The 22,736-nt window shown below is 47.2% G+C and overlaps 1 protein-coding gene and 1 non-coding gene across 2 annotated transcripts in view; both read left to right on the top strand.

The window, feature by feature from the left end:
• Positions 1 to 11,677, top strand: part of LOC119928813 (coiled-coil domain-containing protein 33-like) — a 154,380-nt gene extending 142,703 nt beyond the window's left edge. The window contains exons 15-16 of the mRNA XM_038747330.1: positions 6,903 to 7,091; positions 11,477 to 11,677. Coding sequence (XP_038603258.1) covers positions 6,903 to 7,091; positions 11,477 to 11,581 — 294 coding nt within the window. The 3' untranslated portion in view covers positions 11,582 to 11,677. The remainder of the gene's footprint in view (positions 1 to 6,902; positions 7,092 to 11,476) is intronic.
• On the top strand, positions 8,098 to 8,235 carry LOC119929418. The gene has a single exon (XR_005451543.1). It is a non-coding gene; the product is annotated as a small nucleolar RNA SNORA7 (small nucleolar RNA).
• Positions 11,678 to 22,736: the final 11,059 nt, after the last annotated feature.

Raw genomic sequence — 22,736 nt, forward strand, 5'->3', positions numbered from 1 at the left:
TCCAACCTGATTAACTTAAATCTACCCCAGTGCTTAGTACAATGCCTGGAACATAGTAAGCACTTAAATACCAGAAACAAACAAACAAACAAAAAACCCGTCAGGATTCTGCAGCACCTGAGGACGCTGATGGGAAAGTAAACTAGTCTGGCAACAAGAACCTAGATTCTACAGTCCTCCCTTCCCCCTTAGGTGATATCACTCATCCCTACTCACCAAAGCTTTCCATCTCTTTCCTCCCTCCCTCCCTCTGTCTTCCATCCCGTTTCCAGCACAGTAGACAAGAAATATCCAAATAGCCTCAGTTTCCCCACAAGTCCAGGTCACCTAATAAAAAGCCAGATCACTCTTATCACTTCTATATTCATCTGGCAAAAATGTTGGCTGCTTGAGCCAGTCAGGGGAGGGTTTGGGAGGAGTGATAGTGGGAAAGGCAAGAGGAGAGATCAGTTTTCTCAGTTTTGTGGGAAGGCTGGGAAGAGCCCAGCAGAGTCTGGCTCTCCCAATGCTGCATCTCCATTAGTCCACCTCCAAGTTCTCCTGGACTATCTTCCAGCACCAAGCAAATCCACTGCCTCACTTTCCAACTGGATTTCTTTTTAGCTCTATGCAGAGGGTCATTATGGTTATGTCAACAGGCCTTCCAGTGTAATCTCAAGGAGGCAGATGGGACTGAAAAAAGAGCATAATGAAAATAGATCAGAGCTAGAGTTCTGAGCAATAATCTAAAATTAGGGAGAGAAAGAAATTTCTTCCCCTGTGAAAACCACATAAGAAAAGAAATGAATTCAGGGATTTGGGATGGGCTTGGTGGCTATTCCTCCAGTCAATTACACTGAGATCCCACATCTGGAGTTGGCTCAGAACTGTAGCTCCAAAAAAGTTAATGGGACTTGGTGCATCTTGAAGATTTTGGTGTTGGCACCCCTTGAGGGCTACTACTGGAATGAGAGAGCAAGGTGAGATGGCCTTGAGGCCTACTGAGTCCCTGAAGGCTCCTGGAGGGAAAACAGCATTTATCAAGCCCTACCACTGGTTGACATCTTCTAAGAACTGCATCCTTGTTATAAAAAGCAGAGCCTTTAACAGCTCAAACTGAAAACAGTAAAAAAACAAAAAAAAACACCCAAAAAAAACCCTGCAAACACAGAAACCGATGTTCTTTACCTTTCAAACTGTTACCTTTTGGGGGGAAACTGAGCAACAGTGGTTATTTGCAAGGCTGGTGGTGAATGGTCAGTGCTTCTGCTTCTACTTCTGATTCTGCTAGACTGTAAACTTGTGATCGTGTCTGCTATTCGCTCCCACGGCTTCAACTATCATCTCTACGCTGATGACACCCAAATCTAAATCTCCGCCCCTGCTCTCTCTCTCTCCCTTCAGGCTCGTGTCTCCTCCTGCCTTCAAGACATCTCCATTTGGATGTCTGCCCACCATCTAAAACTCAATATGTCCAAGACTGAGCTCCTTATCTTCCTTCCCAAATCCTGCCCTCTCCCTGACTTTCCTATCACTGTTGATGGCACTACCATCCGTCCCATCTCACAAGCCCACAACCTTGGTGTCATCCTCAGGTGTCATACCTGTCCCGCCGTCGACCCCTGGCCCACATCATCCCCCTGGCCTGGAATGCCCTCCCTCTGCCCATCCGCCAAGCTAGCTCTCTTCCTCCCTTCAAGGCCCTACTGAGAGCTCACCTCCTCCAGGAGGCCTTCCCAGACTGAGCCCCTTCCTTCCTCTCCCCCTCGTCTCCCTCTCCATCCCCCCCCGTCTTACCTCCTTCCCTTCCCCACAGCACCTGTATGTATGTATATATGTTTGTATATATTTATTACTCTATTTATTTATTTTACTTGTACATATCTATTCTATTTATTTTATTGTGTTAATATGTTTGGTTTTGTTCTCTGTTTCCCCCTTCTAGACTGTGAGCCCACTGTTGGGTAGGGACTGTCTCCATATGTTGCCAACTTGTACTTCCCAAGCGCTTAGTACAGTGCTCTGCACACAGTAAGCGCTCAATAAATACGATTGATTGATTGATTGGTCCTCGACTCTGCTCTCTCATTCACCCCTCACATCCAATCCGTCACCAAAACCTTTCTGATCTCACCTCTGCAACATTGTCAAGATCCGCCCTTTCCCCTCCACCCAAACTGCTACCCTGCTGGTTCAATCTCTCATCCTATCCCAACTGGATTACTGCATCAGCCTCCTCTCTGATCTCCCATCCTCCTGTCTCTCCCCACTTCAGTCTATACTTCACTCTGCTGCCCGGATTATCTCTGTACAGAAACGCTCTGGGCATGTTACTCCCCTCCTCAAAAATCTCCAGTGGTCAACCTACGAATCAAGCAAAAACTCCTCACTCTCGGCTTCAAGGCTCTCCATCACCTCGCCCCCTCCTACCTCACCTCCCTTCTTTCCTTCTACAGCCCAGCCCACACACTCCACTCCTCTGCCACTAACCTCCTCCCTGTGCCTCGTTTTTGCCTGTCCTGCCGCCGACCCCCGGCCCACATCCTTCTCCGGGCCTGGAATGCCCACCCTCCACACATCTGCCAAGCTAGCTCTCTTCCTCCCTTCAAAGCCCTACTGAGAGCTCACCTCCTCCAGGAGGCCTTCCCAGACTGAGCCCCCTTTTTCCTCTCCTCCTCTCCATCCCTCCCTCCCTACTTCCTTCCCCTCCCCACAGCACTTTTATATATTTGTACAGATTTATTACTCCATTTTACTTGTACATATTTACTATTCTATTTATTTTGTTAATGATGTGCATATAGCTACAATTCTATTTGTTCCGATGATTTTGACACCTGACTACATGTTTTGTTTTGTTGTCCCATATTCCCCACTCCTCATGAACCTCCGGTGGTTGGCCATCCACCTCCACATCAAACAAAAACTCCTTACCATTGACTTTAAAACACTCAATCACCTGCCCCCTCCTACCTCACTTTACTGCCACCCTACTACAAACCATCCCACACACTTTGGGGTCCTTTAATGCCAACTTATTCACCATACTTCTCATCTATCTCACTGTCGACCCCTCACCCACTTCCTGCTTCTGGCCTGGTGAGCCCTCCCACTTCCTGACAGACAATTACTCTCCCCACTTCAAAGTCTTCTTGAAGGCACATCTCCTTCAAGAGGCCTTCCCTGACTAAGCCCCCTTTTCCTTTTTTCCCACTCCCTTCTGCATCTCCCGGACTTGCTCCCTCTAGTCAACCGCCCTGCCCAGCCATTTAGCACTTAAGTACATATCTGTGATTTATTTATTTTTATTAATGTCTTTCTCACACTCTAGACTGCAATCTCCCTGTGGGCACAGAATGTGCCTGTTATATAGTTACATTATATTCTCCCAAGTGTTTAGTGCAATGCTGTGCACATGGTACACACTCAGTAAATACGATTGATTGCTACTACTACTACAACTACTACTACTATTAGGCAGCATATTGGATAGAGCATGGACCTAGGAGTCAGAATGTTATGGGTTCTAATTCCAGCTCCTCCACTTGTCTGCTGTGTAACATTGGGCAAATAACTTCATTTCCCTGTACCTGAGTTACCTCATCTGTAAAGTGGGGATTGAGGCTGTGAGTCCCACACAGGACAGGGACTGTGTCCAACCCAATTTGCTCCAGCACTTAGTACAGTGCCTGGTATGCTTAGTACAGTGCCTGGCACATAGTAAGCAGTTAACCAAAACCATAATTATTAATTATTATCACTACTACTAAATTTACTACTACCATAACTAGTACTACTACTAAAATTACTACTGCTATAACTATTACTACTACAGCGTAGCTTAGTGGAAAGAGCCCGGGCTTGGGAGACAGAGGTTGTAGGTTCTAATCCCAGCTCCGCCACTTGTCAGCTGTGAGACTTTGGACAAGTCACTTAACTTCTCTGTTCCTCAGTTACCTCATCTGTAGACCGTGAGCCCGTTGTTGGGTAGGGATTGTCTCTATTCATTGCAACTTGTGCTTCCCAAGTGCTTAGTACAGTGCTATGCATACAGTAAGAGCTCAATAAATATGACTGACTGAATGAATGAATAAAATGGGGATTAAAACTGTGAGCCCCACGTGGGACAACATGATAGCCTTGTATCTATCCCAACGCTTAGAACAGTGCTTGACAGGATTTAGTGATTGATTTAATATGTGGATTGAATGACAGAGGAATCAAGGATAATGTCAAGGTTATGGGCTTGTGAGTCAGGAAGGATTCATTCATTCATTCAATCATATTTATTGAGCACTTACTGTGTGCAGAGCACTGTACTAAGCACTTGGGAAGTACAAATCGGCAACATATAGAGATGGTCCCTACCCAACAATGGGCTTATAGTCTAGAAGGGGGTTACAGACAACAAAACAAGTAGACAGGTGTCAATACCATCAGAATAAATGAAATTATAACTATATACACATGATCAATAAAATGGAGTAATAAATATACACAAGTGCTGGGGGGAGGGGAAGGGGGTAGGACAGAGGGAGGGAGTGGGGGGTGATGGGGAGGGGAGGAGTTGCAGAGGAAAAAGGGGGAGCTCAGTCTGGGAAGGCCTCCTGGAGGAGGTGAGCTCTCAGTAGGGCTTTGAAGGGAGGAAGAAAGCTAGTTTAGCAGATGTGTGAAGGGAGAGCATTCCTGGCCAGGGGTCAATGGTGGGACAGGTGAGAACGAAGGATGGTGGTGCTGTCTACAGTGATAGGAAAGTCAAAGAGATGATAGGGTTTGGGTGGAAAGATAAGTAGCTCTATTTTGGACATGTTAAGTTTGAGGTGATGGGAGAACATCCAAGTAATAATAATAATAATGGTATTTATTAAGCGCTTACTATGTGCAAAGCACTGTTCTAAGCACTGGGGAGGTTACAAGGTGATAAGGTTGTCCCACGGGGGGCTCACAGTCTTAATCCTGTAATCCCCATTTTACAGATGAGGTAACTGAGGCACAGAGAAGTTAAGTGACTTGCCCAAAGTCACACAGCTGACAATTGGTGGAGCCAGGATTTGAACCCATGACCTCTGACTTCAAAGCCCGGGTTCTTTCCACTGAGCCACGGCTGCTTCTCTGAGGTTTTGAGGGGAGGCAGGAGCTCTCCTCTAGAGAAACTGCTGAGAAGGGTGGGAGAATTGAAGAGGGGGCTAGAGAGGGGAGGGGCTGAGGAGATGTCTTCAAGACAGGAGGAGATGCAAGATTGCAGAGAGGGAGAGAGATCAGGGCTGAGATGTAGATTTGGGTATCAACCACACAGAGGTGGTAGTTGAAGCCATAGGAGCAAATGAGTTCTCCAAGGAAGTGGATGGAGATGGAGAATAGAAGGGAATCCAGAACTGAACCTTGAGGGACACCTGAAGTTAGGGCTTGGGGGGCATAGGAGGAGTCCATGAAGGCAACTGAGAAAGAACAGCCAGTGAGATAGGTGGAGAATCAGGAGAGGACAGAGTCAGTGAAGCCAAGGTTGGATAACATTTCCAGGAGAAGGATGTGGTCCATGATGTTGAAGGCAGCTGAGGGGTCGAGGAGGATTAGGATGGAATAGAGGCCATTGGATTTGGCAAGAAGATGATGACTGGTGACATTTGAGAGGGCAGTTTCTGTGGAATGAAGGGGACAAAATACAGATTTGACAGGGTCAAGGAGAGAAGTGGAGGAGAGAAATTTGAGACAGCAGGTGTAGACAAATCATTCAAGGATTTCAGAGAGGAATGGTAGGAGGGAGATGAGGCAATAACTGGAGAGAGCCATAGGGTCAAGGGAAGGTTTTTTTAAGATAGGGGAGATATGGGTATGTTTGAAAGCAGTGGGGAAGAAGCCATTGGAGAGCGAATGGTTGAAGATGGTTGTTAGGAAGGGAAGAAAGGAGGAGGTGAGAGTTTTGATAAGGTGGGAAGGAAGAGGGTCTGATGCACATTTGGAGGAGGTGGGTTTTGAGGGGAGGCAGGAGATCTCCTCTAGAGAAACTGCTGAGAAGGATGGGAGAGTTGAAGAGGGAGCTGGAGAGGGGAGAGACTAAGGAGGGGCAGGGACGATTTTAGGGAACTCCCACCTGATGGTGTCAATTTTCTTAATAAATTAAGTGGCCAGGTCACTGAGGGCGAGGGTTGGAGGAGGCGGGGGGACAGGGAGACCAAGGATATAAGAGGAGAAATGTAATACTAGATGAGGAAAATTCACGTATAATAATTGTGGTATTTGTTAAGTGCTTACTGTATGCCAAGCACTGTGCTATGTGCTAGAGTAGATACAGAATAATAAATCCCACATGGGGCTATAATCTAAAGGTGGGGGAAAGAACAGGTATTTAATCTCCATTTTGTAGATGAGGAGACTGAACCACAGAACCTTATTAAACGCATATCTCTCCAAGAGGCCTTCCTCAACTAGGTCCTCAGTTCCTCTTCTCCACTCCCTTCTACTACATCCTTGCACTAGGCTCTCCACCCTTTCTTCACCCCCGCCTCAGCCCCATAACTCTTGTATACATATCTGTAATTCAACTTATTTACATTACTATCTAACCTCCCTTCTAGACTGCAACCTTGTTGTGGACAGGGGACATGCTACCAACTCTGTTATATTCTACTCTCCCGAGTGCTTAGTTCAGTGCTCTGCACACAGTAAGTGCTCAATAAATACAATTGGTTGACTTGCCCATGGTCCCTAAGAAGGCAAGTTTTAGGTCTGGGATAAGAACTCAGGTCCCCTGACTCCCAACCTATGCTCTTTCCATTATGTCATGCTGCTTATTTTTAACATTCTGGATTAGTATCCATAAAGGAGGAAAGGGAAATTCCCCACAGCTGCCTTGGGGATGCCCCATTCCAACCCATACAGATGATAAGAAACAATAATTGAAAACTTGAACTTTGTATCCCTAGAGACCAGACCGATTCTTGACGATTTCCAACAGCAAGGATTTTCCCAGTCTGAACCCCTGGATACTGGACTCCCGTCTTGAGGCTATCACAGAGTTGAGGAGCAAACCAAGTGTGAAGTGTGAGTCTCCGGCCCCCCTCCTTCCACCTTCCCCAATGGAAGGCTCCCTCCAGGTGACTTCACAGGTTGAGGTAAGTACTTAATTCCTCCCAGAGCCTCAATCCTGGGTGGGCCAAATTCCTGAGTGATCAAGAGGACTCATGTTCCTGGCCTGAGACCACCCTGATGCACATCTCTATAGGCTCCCAGTGCCCCATGCAGATTGTAAGGTGGCAAATATTTGCTCTCACCCATATTGTTCAGCCAGGAACTTAGAAGTTCACAGAGGAGAACCAATGAGAAGCCACGTGGCCTAGTGGGAAGAGCACAGGAAGTCAGAGGACCTGGATTTGTACCCCAGTTTTGACACCTGTCTGCTATGCCTCAGTTACCTCATATGTAAAATGGGAATTAAGACTGTACATCCCATGTGGGACATGGACTGTGTTCAACCTGATTAGCTTGTATCTACCCCAGAGCTTATTAGAGTGCCTGGCACATAGTAAGCATTTGACAAATACCATTATATACCATATATATTTGGTGTTTGCAATTCGGGAGGATCATTCAGGGGCCCATCTCATTTCTTCAAGCAACACCCCAGGCATTGCCATACAATCCAAGTGCCCAGGAAACAGGGCCACCAGGTAGCTGCCCAAGACCTGGGCCCACTAGTCACTGACCTGGAGAACAACAGCATCCTTACCACAGATGGTGAATGTCCTGTTCCCATCACATACTGTGGCTGCTACCCTACCAGCAGGTGGTGGTTTAAGGTTTCTGATGCTGAGGTGCATATGCTAGTTTACAGTTAATGTACCTATCCACTACAGGACACTGTTCCTACGTGATGATCACCTCTCATTTCTCCACCTGGTAGGACTCTGAGCCTCTCCCAGACTTTAGTTCTTCCAGCCACCCAATGCACTCAGAGGGATCCTTTCCCTCCCACAATAGATCCTCTCAGTCCCTTATTTCTGGGACAATCCTGCGAGGCAGGCCTGACCTTGGCCTTGTTAGTCACCAGAGTGGTCCCCAAGAGAATTAGCAAGAAAGAGTGTTGTGCAGGTCAGCAGATATTAGCAGTAGTGGTAGTAGCCCCTCTCAGGATCGCACCTGGAGAGTTTCCATTACTCTACCAGTCTTGTCTACAGGAGGTAGACTCAAGCAGCGGTATACGTATTCCATTCCTAGCTTGGGAAGTGGCTAGTGAGTGGAAGGCAATCCGCTACAAGTCAAAACTCACCTGTGCTGGGCAGCAGCTGCATGGGAGAAAGTCAAGGGTAGAAACAAGTTTACTGTGCAGAAGGCAGTAGCAAACCACTTGCATATTTTTACCAAGAAAACTCTATGGATAAACTACCAGAATGATTGCAGGTGGAGGTGGGGCATTCTGGGAGAGATGTGTCCATGGAGTTGCTTTGAGTTGGAGATGGCTCGATAGCATAAGAAAAGGAGTAGCAGTAGTATTGCTGTTATTGTTGTTATTATTATTATCATACTTGTTCAGGGCTTTCTATGTTGTCAAGCACTGTTCTAAGATCTGGGGTTGATCCAAGATAATCAGGTTGGATGCAAATCGTGTCCCACATGGGGCTCACAGTCTAAGTAGGGGGAATAACAGGCATCAAATCCCCATTTTATAGTTGAGGAAACAGACAGAGAAATTAAATGACTTGCCCCAGGTCACACAGCAGACAAGTGCTGGAACTGGGATTAGAACTCATGTCCTCTGGTTTCCCAGGCCCATGGTCTTTCCAGTAAACCACACTGCTTCTTCAGCTGCTTGTACAGCTGAAATCTGAGATTTTAAGATCTGCCGGGCGGGAACTGGGTGATTTATTTCTCTTGGATGCTCCCAAGAGCCAGTGCAGTGCCCTGCCCCTGGAGATGCTCAACTGGCACCACTGGCACTAAAGCGGGCAGTCTGGGTACAGACCCCTGGGAGTAGAAAGGTGCTGACTAGGAGATTGGTAGCATACCAGGGTGCAGAGAGGGGTGCTATGGGACACGAGAACAGATTGATAAATAATGAGGCTCAGGCTGGCAAATGATGAGGATCAGTTTCTCAAAGACAAGGGTCAGGCTGGCAAAGGGATAGTGCTGAAGGCCAAGGGCTCTGGGGAGTGATGAGAGAGCTGTGAAAGGGGGGATGGGTGTGGCCAAAGCTACCCTTTCCTAGTTTTTCCCCCTTCCTTATCCATAGGTCTCATGAGAAACTCTGCCCCTGAAGTTACTGGGAAATTGCCCCATTGTCTAGGGGAGCCACAGCCCTCTTAGCCAATGAGAACTGCCAGAGATCGCCACCCTAGGTCCTCTGCCAGCCTCGACCTCTTTCCTGGCATATCTGAGGATTCCTCCTATCTTCCATGGATGGACATGGGTTGGGGACCTGATATGGGTCACCCAGAGATGCCAGCAAGGCCCTAGGAGCCTACTGTTAGCCCATAAATTCCCAAACTGCTCAACAGGGAGCTTCCCCAAATCCACCCCCACTTCACCACTTTCAACGTCCCCTCACCCTGCCCACAGCTAAAGTGCTTCACCTCCTCAGCCAGGAACATTGCAGCTCCACTAAGAGGAATAAAATGAAGAGGCCACTCTCCACCAGAGCCATTTCCCTAAGCACATTCTGAAATATTCACCAGTGAATAAATAATCCATCGCTCAGCTCTGGTTACAAACTCCCTCCACTGATCCACCTATCAAGAGGCTGCCGGTATGGATGAATAAGGGAGAGAGCATCTGTATGGGGCCCTGCTCTTTTGTTTCCCCAAGGATCTGGGGCTGGGTAGAGGCAGCATCTGGGGATCAAGATGGAAGAGCTAGTGATGGGTGTGAAAAACCTTGCTTACCAAATTGTAACAGCAAAGCAAGAAAATGGAAAGAGGAGATGAGAGAGGAAAGAAATATTTAGGAGAAGGAAAGGATGTGGGGAAATGGGAGGTAAACAAAAGGGAAAAAGTTAGAAATGGAAAAGAGAGGAAAACAAAGGGCAGAAATTTGTCCCCAAGGACATGACTGGGTCAATGGGTGCTACCCCCATCACTGACCCCCAAAGGACCTCTCAAGTTCAGCAGCCCTAATGAATCAGTATGGAAGACCTCTTGCCTGCATCCACCCAGAAATCTGGCCCCCCTGCAATACTCCATCATAGCCAAAAAGGAACAAAATTGGCATTGTCCATCTTCCTCTTCTCTTCCATTTCCCATCTCCCACCAGGAGTTCAGTACAATTAGAGCTGGGTAGAGTCTTCCCTGGGAGCTGGGGATTGGGCTTGATGATAATAATAATAATGATGGCATTTATTAAGTGCTTACTATGTGCAAAGCACTGTTCTAAGCGCTGGGGAGTTTACAAGGTGATCAGGTTGTCCCACGTGGGGCTCACAGTCTTAATCCCCATTTTGCAGATGAGATAACTGAGGCACAGAGAAGTTAAGTGACTTGCCCAAAGTCACATAGCTGACAAGTGGTGGAGCCGGGATTTGAACCTATCAAAGTCCCCTTCCTTGACTGAGGAACAGCCTCAATGGAGTGCTATGGGGATTCTGTGCCTCTTCTCCCTCCTATCAGTCATCTTTACTGAGTCATATGCAAAGTGTTGTACTAAGCAGTTGGGAGAGTTCAGTATAACAGAGTTGGCAGACACATCCCCGGCTCATAAGGACTTTGCAGTCTAGAGGGACTTAGACTTAAACCGTGAGCCACCCATGGGAAAGGGACTTTGTCCAATCTGGTTATTTTGTATTTACCCCACTGCTCAGTACAGTACTTGGCACATGCTAAGTGCTTAAATACAATAATTATTATTATTATTGTTAATTCAGTCCTAGTTCTTGTCCTGCCCTGTCCATAATGGCCCATGTCCCATGTGTAGACTCAGCCAATCAGCTGGAATCATGAGTCTGTTGTCCTACCAGACTACACGTGATTGCCAAACTCTGCTAATTATTCTTCCAAGCATCAGCCTTTTTTTCACCCTAGACCCAGGGTCATTTAGAGAAGAGACCACACAACAGGGTGCCAGGACTCCTAAATCCTAATGCAAGTCCTGCCAAAGGCTTGTAAGTCGATCTTCACTATCTGAGTGCCTCGGTTTCTCCCTCTACAGTTTGGGGTACTTCACAGTTGGCTACAGTTGGCCACCTCCCTCTATGGAGAAAAAAAAAAGACATCTCTAAAGTGATAGGAGCCACCCAGAAGCAAAGTGTTGGTTCTCAATAACATAAAGAGCATCCAATTTCTCTCAACAGGAGTCAATAGGTGACTTCCACAAGAGATTTTGGAAAAAATGTAAATGTTGTTCTTTTATATTAGCAAATAGACAAAGGGAAAAGACCACTGGGAACTGATTTGGCTGCAGGCCTCATTGGATTCTCCTTGGGGAGTCTGATTCCCACTTGCAGAGTCACAGGGCAGCTGTGCTAATATGTGCCAAGAATTTATTTACCAGACTGCAAAAATGGTTTCCCCAGCTCCCACTCAGTGCGGCAGGGGTGGAACGTTCAGCCTCATCGACTCACTCAAGCCTCATCTGTATCTCACCTTCAAGGATTGGACTGGTGCGGTCCAAGGCTTAAATCAAAGCCCAGGCCACCTGACTTGCTCCCGCTGCTCCTTCCTGAGGAGATTTGTGGGAGCCCAAGGGCTCTCATACCAGGGGATGAATAATTGACAAGGGCTATTTAAAGATTCAGTGGAGTTTTTTCAACCTTGTCACCCTGGAGTAACTCATTTCTGGCTCTCTTGGAATAAATTATTTTTCCTCTCCCCCTCATTAGCTTGAATTTCTTTGTTTCACTTGCCTACACGGTTTCTTCAAAATCCCCTTGGTCTTTCAGCTGCCACTGTTGGGAAGTACCTGGGAAGCTGGGTTCTGCTATGGGTCGGTGGCATAAATAGGACAAGGAAAAACCAAGCAAGCCTACCCCTGAATTGTCCAAGGTGTCTTCTGTCCCCACTCTCCAGGAAGGTTCTAGGTAGAAAATAGAATTTTACAGTTGGTATCCATGAGTCTCAAGCAGAGGAAGTGAACTCCCAGCAAGAGGCTAGCCTCCAACAGCAAGGTAGAGAAGCAGAATAGTGTATCATATAGAGAACAAGCCTAAGAAGTCACAAGATCACTGGTACTAATACCTGCTCTGCCACTTGTCTGCTGTGTTGCCTTCAGTAAGTCACTTCACTACTCTGGGCCTCAGTTACCTCATCCGTAAAATGGGCGTTGAGACTGTGAGCCCCACGTGGGATATGGGTGGTATCCAACCCAATTTGCTTGTACACACCCCAGCACTTAGGGGTGGAACATAGTAAGCACTCAACATATTTGCTTATGGTTGTCACATACGTGCAGAGGTCTTCCCTTCCTCTCAAATACGTGGCAACCAGCTTTAGTTTTATTTTGCATGTGCATCCTTTGCTTCTCCACCCCCAGAAATAAAAGGTTCTTTTTAAAAAGTTCAGCAGGGTGGGGTTTAGCAGGCATGTTTTCCCTCTCTCTCCACCTCCTCCTCTGCCCCACCACCCAAGGGAGGGGTTCCAGGCTTGGCTCTCCCCACACCAGGGAAGGCAGGAGAACAGACTCGGCTCTCTCCCCTTGGGAAAGATGGCCAAGCAGCCCCGGGGGGAGCTCCCCATGTGGCAAAGGTGGCCAGAAGACCTAGGGTGGCTTTCCCTGCACTGGGGAAGGCAAGATTTAGGGTTGTTTCTCCCTACCAGAGGATCCTGAGGACACAGCATGGGATCTCAGAACCCAAAAAACACAGAATTCCTGCTTCCCACTTCAAAGGCACAGAGGCAGCAACACAGGGGCAGATTCACAGACGACCATGAGATGGGGAGGCAGAGAAGTCCTTCAGAGCTGGGGTGGGAGGCTAGTATCACTGGAGCCTCACAGAGCCCAGGTTGGGAGAGAGCAGGGCCTCTGTCCAGGCAGAGAAGACTGTGGACCTGCTGGCCCTGGCTCTTTGCACTGATTCCTGTGGTTGGGAGGGAGGGGCAAATTAGGAAAATTTTCCTAAACAGTGTGGCTTAGTGGAAAGATCATGGGCCTGGGAGTCAGAAAGACTTGGGTTCTAATCTTGGCTCCACCACATGTCTGCTGTGTGACTTTGGGGAAGTCACAACTTCTCTGGGCCTCAGTTACCTCATCTGTAAAATGGGGATTAAGACTGTGAGCCCCAGGTGGGACAGGGACTGTGTCCAATCTGATTAGCTTTTATCTACCATAGTGCTTAGAACAGCACTTGGTACATAGTAAACACTTAACAAGTACCCTAATTATTATTGTTAGGCTCTGCAGCTTCTGCCCCTGGTAGCCAGGCCCAGAGCCCACTGGCTGTGGGACCAGGCTCCAACTCTGGGGCCAGGCTGAGATGAGTTGGGGAGGGAGAGCCAGGAGAGGCTGGGTCATAGTGGAGAGCAGTCTGCTCCAGGCTGCAGCGAGGGATGTGCAGAGGAGAGTGAGGGCAGATCTGGAACTGACAGGGCCGGCGGAGGGAGTCACCACTTAGGGAAAGATCCATGTCCACCACCTGAGAGGGGCTGCAGCCAGCTGTGTGGCTCAGGTATATTGGTATATACTCAGGTATATACTAGGGATATTGGAGCCAGCTAATTCTGGAAATTTTTGCTCCAGGGCATCGCTAAACAGGATGGATTAGCATGGCCTAATGAAGTGTGATGTGGCCTAGCAAAAAAGAGCACAGTCCTGGGAGTTCTAGTCCTGGCTCTACCACTTGCCTGCTTTTTAAACCTTGGGCAAGTCACTTCTCTGTGCTTCAGTTACCTCATCTGTAAAATGGGGATTCAATATCTGTACTCCCTCCTATTTAGACTGTGAGCCCTGTGTTGGACAGAGACTATGTCTAATGTGATTATCTCTTATCTTCCCCAGTGCTTAGAACAGTGCTTGATGCAAACTAAGTGCCTAACAATTACTCCAATTATTATTACTATTAGGATGGTTTGGTGACAACATACTGTGTGTTGGCATGCACACATGAGCGGTGGCACTGTGAACCATCATGAGGCCATGCTGGACGTTAGAATTCTGGGGTCTGGCCAGTGCCAAAGCTCATAGTCTAGCAGCTGCCATCTTGGTTGGTACATGAAAACTAACTTGGCATGGAAAGACCATTGATTGTATTCCTTTGGAGTCAAATGGGCAAGTAACACCTGACTCAGAGCACTGGAAAATATCATTTTGAAATAGCTTCCACAGAGATGGGATGGGGAATGGGTAAAGACTTCCTCAGAAGCACACCGCAATCCAGAGCTTGAAAGGAAACCTAAAAGGCCTTCTGGAGTTGTCGCAGAGCCATCTAGTGGTAATATTGATTTTTTCACAGAGCCATTCAAACCACCAGGAGCCTCCAAAGCCAGCATGAAGTGGAGAAGGGAGACAGTTGGCCAGATAGTTCAAACCAAAGGCCAAAAGACAATGATTCCATCAAGCAAGGGGGCTTTTTCAACTCCATTTTGCAAGTTCGTAATTCCACTAACATTTGCAGTGGGCAGGCATGGCAGAGCAGCCACAGCAGAAAGGCTATACCTACCACTAGCCCTGCTCAGGAACCACTTCTTCAACCTGAGGGCTGAAGCCATGTCCAGATTGGCCACCCCCTACCTTTGATCTGAAGAAAGGTCCCAGAGCTAAGGAACTTGGGGGTGCGATTGGGGCAGCAGGGGATGGTGAGAATAACAGCAACCTTGGGCATCAGCTGTCTTCAATCATGCAGACTCCTGGGACAATTAGGAAGCACACTTAAGGAAACTGGGCTCCAGCCCTACTGTCTGTGATCATTGGAGCTCATATAATACTTGCGTTCTAATCTCAGCTCCATATTTGTGTGCTGTGTGACCTTGGATAACTCATTTAACTTCTCTGTTCCTCAGTTTCCTCATCTATAAAATGGGGATTAAGACTGTGAGCCCCACGAGGGACAGAGATTGTGTCCAACCTAATTATCTTGTATCTACCCCAGCACTTAGTATAGTGCCTGGCACATAGTAAGCACTTTACAAATACCATTATTATTCAAAGTATACCAGACACAACTACAACAAATGCTGGTTTTATGGGCTTGTTGGCCTGAGAGATTGCAATTTTAAAGCTAATGGGCAGCAGGCAAGACCCAGTTCATCTCTGTAAGATCATTGTGGGCAAGGAATGTGTATTTTATTGCACTCTCCCAAGCTCTTAGTATAGTGCTCTGCACATAGTATGCACTCAATACAATTGACTGACATCTCCAGCTTGCCATGCAAATCAATGCTGCCCTAGCAAGCAACTTCTTGCTTAGACCTCCAGGGTCTTATACACCAGTAAACACAATCCACATAGCACACACCTCTTATCCCATCCCCCAGATGCAGGAATGGAAAAACTGAAGCCCAGAAAAGGAAAGAGATCATCCCAAGGTCACACAGTAAATCACTGACAGCCTGGAATAGGAATTAGATTTCAGGGTCCCTGCCTGCATCTAATCAAGGGGTCCTCTCAGCTCAGGGAGTAGTGATCTGCAAATTAGGTATTGAGTAGCACCCCTGTCCCACATTCAGGAATACTGGTTTCTAAGAATGGCAGGAATCCTCAGCTCTCTGCAGTATTTGCTAAACATTTACTAAGTGTCAAACTGTAGGGCAGATTCAAGATAATCACAGTCACTGTCCCTCATGAGGCTCATAGTCTAAGTGGGAGAGAGAACATGGAATCCCCATTTTACAGTTGAGAAATGAGGTGCAGAGAAGTGAAGGTCACAGCAGGCAAGTGGCAGAACCAGGATTAGAAACCAGGTCCTCAGACTCCCAGGCCCATGCTCTTTTCACTAGGCAACAATGCTTCAGTTGATTGAGAACCTACTGAGAAGCAGCCAGTTCTGGAGCCCAAAGAAAGAGGACCAGCTGTGGGAGACTAGAAAGCCATATATCCTCTCTGTCCCTCAGTTACTGTGATCATTAACTGAATGTATTGAGTGCCTCCTGGGAGCACAACACTGTACCGTATTAGGTGCTTGAGGAACATACAGAAGTGGTTTGAGATTCAAGGCCTGCCCATAGGGAGTTTACCATCAATTTTCCTGACAGCCACAAGGGGGTTGTTGCTTTCTCTGTAAGCAGCGTGGCTCAGTGGAAAGAGTCCGGGCTTGGGAGTCAGAGGTCATGGGTTCCAATCCCTGCTCTGCCACTTGTCAGCTGTGTGACCTTGGGCAAGTCACTTCTCTGGGCCTCAGTTCCCTCATCTGTAAAATGGGGATGAAGACTGTGAGCCCTTTGTGGGACAACCTGATCACCTTGTATCCTCCCCAGCGCTTAGAACAGTGCTTTGCACATAGTAAGCACTTAATAAATGCAATTATTATTATTAATGTACTTTTTTAGAGCACTTTTCAGGAGCACAGATCTGATCAATAGGTGCATCTGAGTCATCATCTTATCACCTTATGAGGGAAATAGAGAGATGAACAGACGGAGAAGGGATGCACCGAGAAGGGAAATGATTGGCACCATGGATAGAGCATGGGCCTGAGAGTCAGAAGGTCATAGGGCTCCACCACATGTCTGCTGTGTGACTTTGGGCAAGTCATTTCTCTTCTCTGGTCCTCAGTTACCTCATCTGTAAAATTGGGATTAAGAGCTTGAGCCCCATATGGGATAGGGACTGTGACTAATGTGATTTGCTTGTATCCACTCCATCACTTAGTACATTGCTTGTTACATTGTAAGCACTTAAATACCGCAATTATTATTGTTATTATTATTATTATTACTAACCAAAGACTATGCATAAGGCTCCTGCTATAGTGTAGGATTATTTGGACCTCTAAAGGGGCTAGTTTCCCCTCCTTCTCTTCCTCCTCCTTCTCCTCTCCCTGCCCCCTTGGGGTGACCCAACTGATTGCCATCAAGCTCTTGTGCTGAGTCTCCAGAGTCTCATCCTTGTTGCTGCATTCATCGCCCGGGATGAAATAGATTAATCAAAGAGCCTCATAAATCAGCTCATGTGAGCGCGGCAGATATTTACAGCTCGGTTTCACTTTGCAAAGAGATTAAGTGTATGCCAATTTATTTTCCCTTTGTGGGGAGATTAAATGGGGCTTGCTCAGCCGGCATGGAGCTGGGCCCAGCATCGATGGGGATGAGAGGGGAAAGGCATATGGATTGCCCAAGTGCTTACCTACTGCCCAGCTGGTTGCAGAGCTGAGCACCCTGGGTGTGTCAGGGGGGTCCGTGCAGGGTACTGGCATTTAGGGACCCTGGGTGCTGGCCTATCTCCTCAACTCTGCTGTCACCTTGCTGGTGCTCTCCCTTGGGTTGGGCTTGATTGGAAGTTTCTGATATAGACAACATCTTTCCAGCTGAAGGGAAAAAGCCTGTCCACTCAGCCTCAACAGGGACCAGCATCTGCCACGTGGCCACTGGGACCACCGTGACCTCAGTTACTGTTAACAACTGGTGCGGCAGCCAGGGGAAACTGGCCTTTCTCAGCTAGGCAGAAGGGGCAACAGAGTTTGCTGGAGGGACAGCAGAATTAGGGCAGAGCCTTACAGCACTTATGTACATGTCCAGAATTTATTTTGTCTTCCCCCTCCCCCCCAGACTGTAAGCTTCTTGTGGGCAGGAAATATGCTTGCAAGCTCTGCTGTATTGTACTCTCCCAAGCACTTAGTACAGTGCTCTGCTCTGCACACAGTAAGCATTCAATAAATACTACTGATTGAATGATTGATCAGAGGCCCCACTCTACACTGTAAGCTCACTGTGGGCCGGGAATGTCTGCTTATTGTTGTACTCTCCAGGGCACTTAGTACAGTGCTTTGCAGAATAAACAGTCAATAAATGATTGAATGAATTTGCCTCCCTCCCACTCATCCCTTTCCACCATCTCCTCTATTCCCTCTCACTTCCCCCACCCTTACTTTAACTCTTCACACACACCCCTTACACTACTCCCTCTTTTCCTCTCTTTCTCCTTAACTAATCTCCTTTCACCCTCTTCCCATACCTCTCTGGCCAGATTTCTAATCACCTTATATTAAATACCAATAAACAGACCCCAAACGGTATAGAATAAAATCCAATTCCCAAACACAATCTTCCTTCTCCAGACTTCATTGTCACTCTAACCTAAAAAAATCTTCCCTAGACCCAATGGCTTTCTCTAGTTATCACCCCAACTCCCCCTCCTACCACTTCTCTCCAAAATCCTTGAAGTTTCAAGTTCTCTAATTCTCTCTGATCCCACTCCAATCTGGCTTCTGCCCGCTTCACTCCACAGAAACCACCCTTTCAAAGGGCACAAATTAGCTCCCCAGTCTAGACTGTGAGCTCGCTGTGGGCAGGGATCATCACTCTTTATTATTGTATTGAGTTTTTCCAAGTTCTTAGTACAGTGATCTGCACACAGTAAGCACTTAATAAATTTGATTGAATGAATATCTTCCTTGCCACATCTAATGGCCTCTTGTCTTGCCTTATGCTGTCGAGTCATCTCCGACCCATAGTGACTCCACGGACACATCTCTCCCAGAATCCCACATCTCACCCGACCTCAATCTGAAATCATTCTGTTAGTGTAAACAGAGTTTTCTTGGTAAAATATGCAAGTGGCTTACCATTGCCTTCTTTCGCACAGTAAACTTGAGTCTCCATTCTCAACTCTCCCATACAGCTGCTGTCCAACACAGGTGAGTTTTGACTTGTAGCAGATTGCCTTCCACTCACTAGCCACTGCCCAAGCTAGGAATGGAATGGGTATTAATTAATTAAAGGGTATTAAGTACTTACTATGGACTCAGCACAGCCAAACCAGGAATAAATACAAGATAATCAGATCAGACACCAACACTGCCTCACCAACTGAGCGGGCAGAAGAGTGATTTTATCTTAGAGTTTAACAGACTTTAATGTCAGATGATTCATTCAGGCCATTTCAATGCCTTGGACAATCTCCTCAGTCACCATGTCTCTACGGTCTCTCCAGGCAGGGCCTGCTTCAGACACCTGGCTTCCCTGAGGCAAGGATAAGTTTGCCCTACAGTTTCTGTGTAATGTCCTTCTATAATTCTATTTATTCTGATGGTATTGACACCTCTCTACTTGTTTTGCTGTCTGTCTCCTCCTTCTAGACTGTGAGCCCGTTGTTGGGTAGGGACCATCTCTATATGTTGCTGATTTGTACTTCCCAAGAACTTAATACAGTGCTCTGCACACAGTAAGCGCTCAATATGATTGAATGAATGAATGTCCTTATATTACACCAGACTAAAAGTTTAGGGTGTCATAATAATAAAAATAAGTGGTATTTGTTAAGTGCTTACTCTTTGCCAAGCACTGTGCTAAGCACTGAGGTAATTACAATGTAATCAAGTCAGACACAGTCCTTGACCCACATGGGGCTCACTGTTTAAGTGGGAGGGTGAACAGGTATTGAACCTCCATGTTACAGATGACTGAGGGCCAGAGAAATGAATAGACTTGCCCAAAGTCATTATAGTAGGTAAGTGTTAGGGTCAGAATTAGAACCCAGATCCCTTGACTCTCGGGCTTATGCTCTTTCCATTAGGTCATGCTGAACCCCCCAAAACTAGGCCATTTCTCTTGAGAGACCCCTGACCTGTGTTCCCTTCCCATGCTCTGGTTCATAGAGGTGCTGCTACTGGCTCAGAGGAGTAGCTGGGTGCTTTCAAATTTTCCATTCCCCCTGAATCCTCACCCACTGCCACAACAGTGCATCAGTCAGGCCCTAAAGCTACAACTCCTCACCCTTTCTTCCCTCCCACCCACCTCTCCTCTGTGCCAGATTGTGAGGGGCCTAGCTTAGTGCTAGGCAGCTTCCCTCCTCTCTGGGTCCCATCTCCAGGGGAGTCCTAACCCATAGGGTAGAGAAGCAGTGTGGCTCTATGGAAAGAGTACGGGCTTTGGAGTCAGAAGTCATGGGTTCAAATCCTGACTCCACCAATTGCCAGCTGTGTGACTTTGGGAAAGTCACTTAACTTCTCCAGGCCTTAGTTACCTCATCTGTAAATTGGGGATTAAGACTGTGAGCCCCCCGTGGGACAACCTGAACACCTTGTAACTTCCCCAGCACTTAGAACAGTGCTTTGCACATAGTAAGTGCTTAATAAATGCTATTATTATCATTATTATTTTTATTATTATCATTATTATTAGTGGTGAGAAACAGGGGATCATGCTCCAAATTAGCACCAAAGCTTCTAGCTCAAGACGGCTGGCCACCATCACTTCCCAGTCTGCTTTTTCCCTTCCCACTCTCCTCATCCCTTGTTACGCTGCTCTGCTGCCACCTGCTGCTCTCCAATTTTTCCCTCTGCTCCCTGAGGAGCACTGACCTCAAGCTATTAACACAGTGCCGTGCACAGGGTAAGGACTCAATTAATACAATCAATTGATCTATTCCTCCTTCCCTCATCACTCCATCCTGTTCTTGTTACTTTCCCTTTTTGCCCCAGAGCATCTTCACAGCCTGAATCCCCAAACCCATCCCCAACTGGGAGTCCCTCCTAAATGGTAGTGTTGAGAGGGGAAGTAGAGGATTAAAGGAATGGGGGTGCTGACCTAGAAGGAGGGAAGAAGCAATGGAATGCACTAGTGGTGAAGCCCAGGCTCCCTTCCTGAGAGCTATAGGCTCAACTTACTAAATACATTTCATTAATTCCACCCGTCAGCCCTGGAGGCAAAGCTACTTTACTTTCATATCATCTTTCCAAGCCCTGATCTTGGCCCCTCTTCCTTCCATAAACATCCCTGCCCCAACAACACACTCCTTTGGGGTCCCAGGCAGTTGGTAAAGTCGAAAAACCCCAACTTCACAGGCAGGCAAATTTGGTTGTTGTGTTAAGAAGCAGCATGGCGTATTGGATAGAGTACAGGCCTGGGAGTCAGAAGGTCATGGGTTCTAATCCCAGCTCTACCACCTGTCTGCTGTGTGACCTTGGGCAAATCACTTCACTGGGCCTGTTACCTCATCTGTAAAATGGGGAATGAGACTGTTAACCCCATCTGGGACAGGAACTGTATTCAACCCTGAACCCCACCTGGGACAGGAACTGTATTCAACCCAATTGGCTTATAGTCACCCCAGCACTTAGTACACTGCCTGGTACATAGCAAACACATAATACAATAATAACAGCAATTCCTGAGACAGAAAGCTTTCCTGGGGTTCTCTGGGCTTCAGAGTACCCCTATCTGGGGACACCCTGAGCACGTGCAATAACCCACCCCCAAAATACTGGTTCCTTTCTGCATCCATTTCCCAAGGAGTCAGTTTTATCCCCCCTGGGATCAGAGCACTGAGGAACAGCAGTCAGAGCTATAATTGGGGCTTCTAAATCCTGCCCCTGGCCAGCAACTTTGATGCTGCTCTGATCTCAAGCCCTGCCCCTACCCTGGGAGTCTTCCAAGCTTCCTGATGAATGTCCAAACTGGAGCATCCCAAGGCAGTTGGGAGCCCAACAGAGGCAGTGCAGGCCTGCTGACAAACTCACTCCTTCTTGGGCCTTATCTTGCTGGAACAGACAGCCAGGGCTCTCAGTAGAGAGCCACCCTAGAAGAGGCAGTGAGCTGTATGATCAGCCACTTTCATGTTGCTATTGAAGGGTCTATCACACCAGCGGCAGAGACGAAATGAAGCAACCACCTCCTCCCAGCCCCCAGCCACCTGAATAGAAGGGGATCCAGGTGCCCCTATCAGGTCGACTCAGCAGCAGATTAAATGCTTTTCGATACAATCCAATTAACTCTTAAATTGAATAGGCAAACCTGTGTTAATATACCCCCTCAGCACATTTTGTTTTAAAGATACAATCTCCACTGTAGATTATGTTGTGAGGCTAGCAAGTTCACCCTCAGTTTAATCAGATAAAATGCCAATTAATCCCCAGGTCCCTTTGCATCCGTTGACACCCTGCCACCAGAGGATCTGGAAGGGCAGAAGGTCCTGGTTAGAGAAGGATGGTCTACTCTGAGAGGCGAATCCTAAATGTGGGAGGCCGGCATCTCCAGCTGGAGGAAGAAGGGAGGATTTAATCTACAGCTGTAACTTTAAATTTGGAGGGCGGCGAGGGAAGAGGAGGGAGAGAAGTGCATCATAGACTAATTACCCTCCAGCTTTTAACTAGTGCCTATGCGGGAATGGGAAAAAAAGAGGAATTTTTCTCTGATGTGGATAAGCCTCCGCAGTAGGCTTTTTCCTCCTTTAGATATGCAAATCTGAGCCGGCTTCAGCGTTCTAACCGGGTCAGGGTAGTTGCAGTGGTAGTTTAAGGGACTGTCAGAACAAGAGGGGATGGGGTGAGATGGGAGACTTAGGTCATTATAGCCCTGGACTTTCATCTCCTCTCTCCTCCCCCATTCCTGCCTTTGTGGACTCCCTGCCTTGGAGGGAGGCAGATCCAGTACTCTGCACCCCTGAATCCTGAGCTAGTGTATTCTGTAAAAGCAAAATTATTGAATCCTTCTGTTCAGGGGGGGTGGGGGACAAAGGGAACCTCTTTTCAGAGGTTCATCATTCAGCATCTAAACTGTTTCTCCCAAAATGGGATTTAGCACCAACATGGGGGAGGTCAAAGATTCAGATTTGAAAGAGATCTCCAGAGGTTATTTAGTTCACCACCTGTTTCTAGGCAAGCTTTGCTTTAGTATATCACAAATCATTTATTTCTATTTGTCTCCCACTCTAGACTGTAAAGTCATTTTGGACAGGGACCATCTCTA

This window comes from Tachyglossus aculeatus, chromosome 5, assembly GCF_015852505.1.
Source record: "Tachyglossus aculeatus isolate mTacAcu1 chromosome 5, mTacAcu1.pri, whole genome shotgun sequence".
Classification (NCBI taxonomy): Eukaryota; Metazoa; Chordata; class Mammalia; order Monotremata; family Tachyglossidae; genus Tachyglossus; species Tachyglossus aculeatus.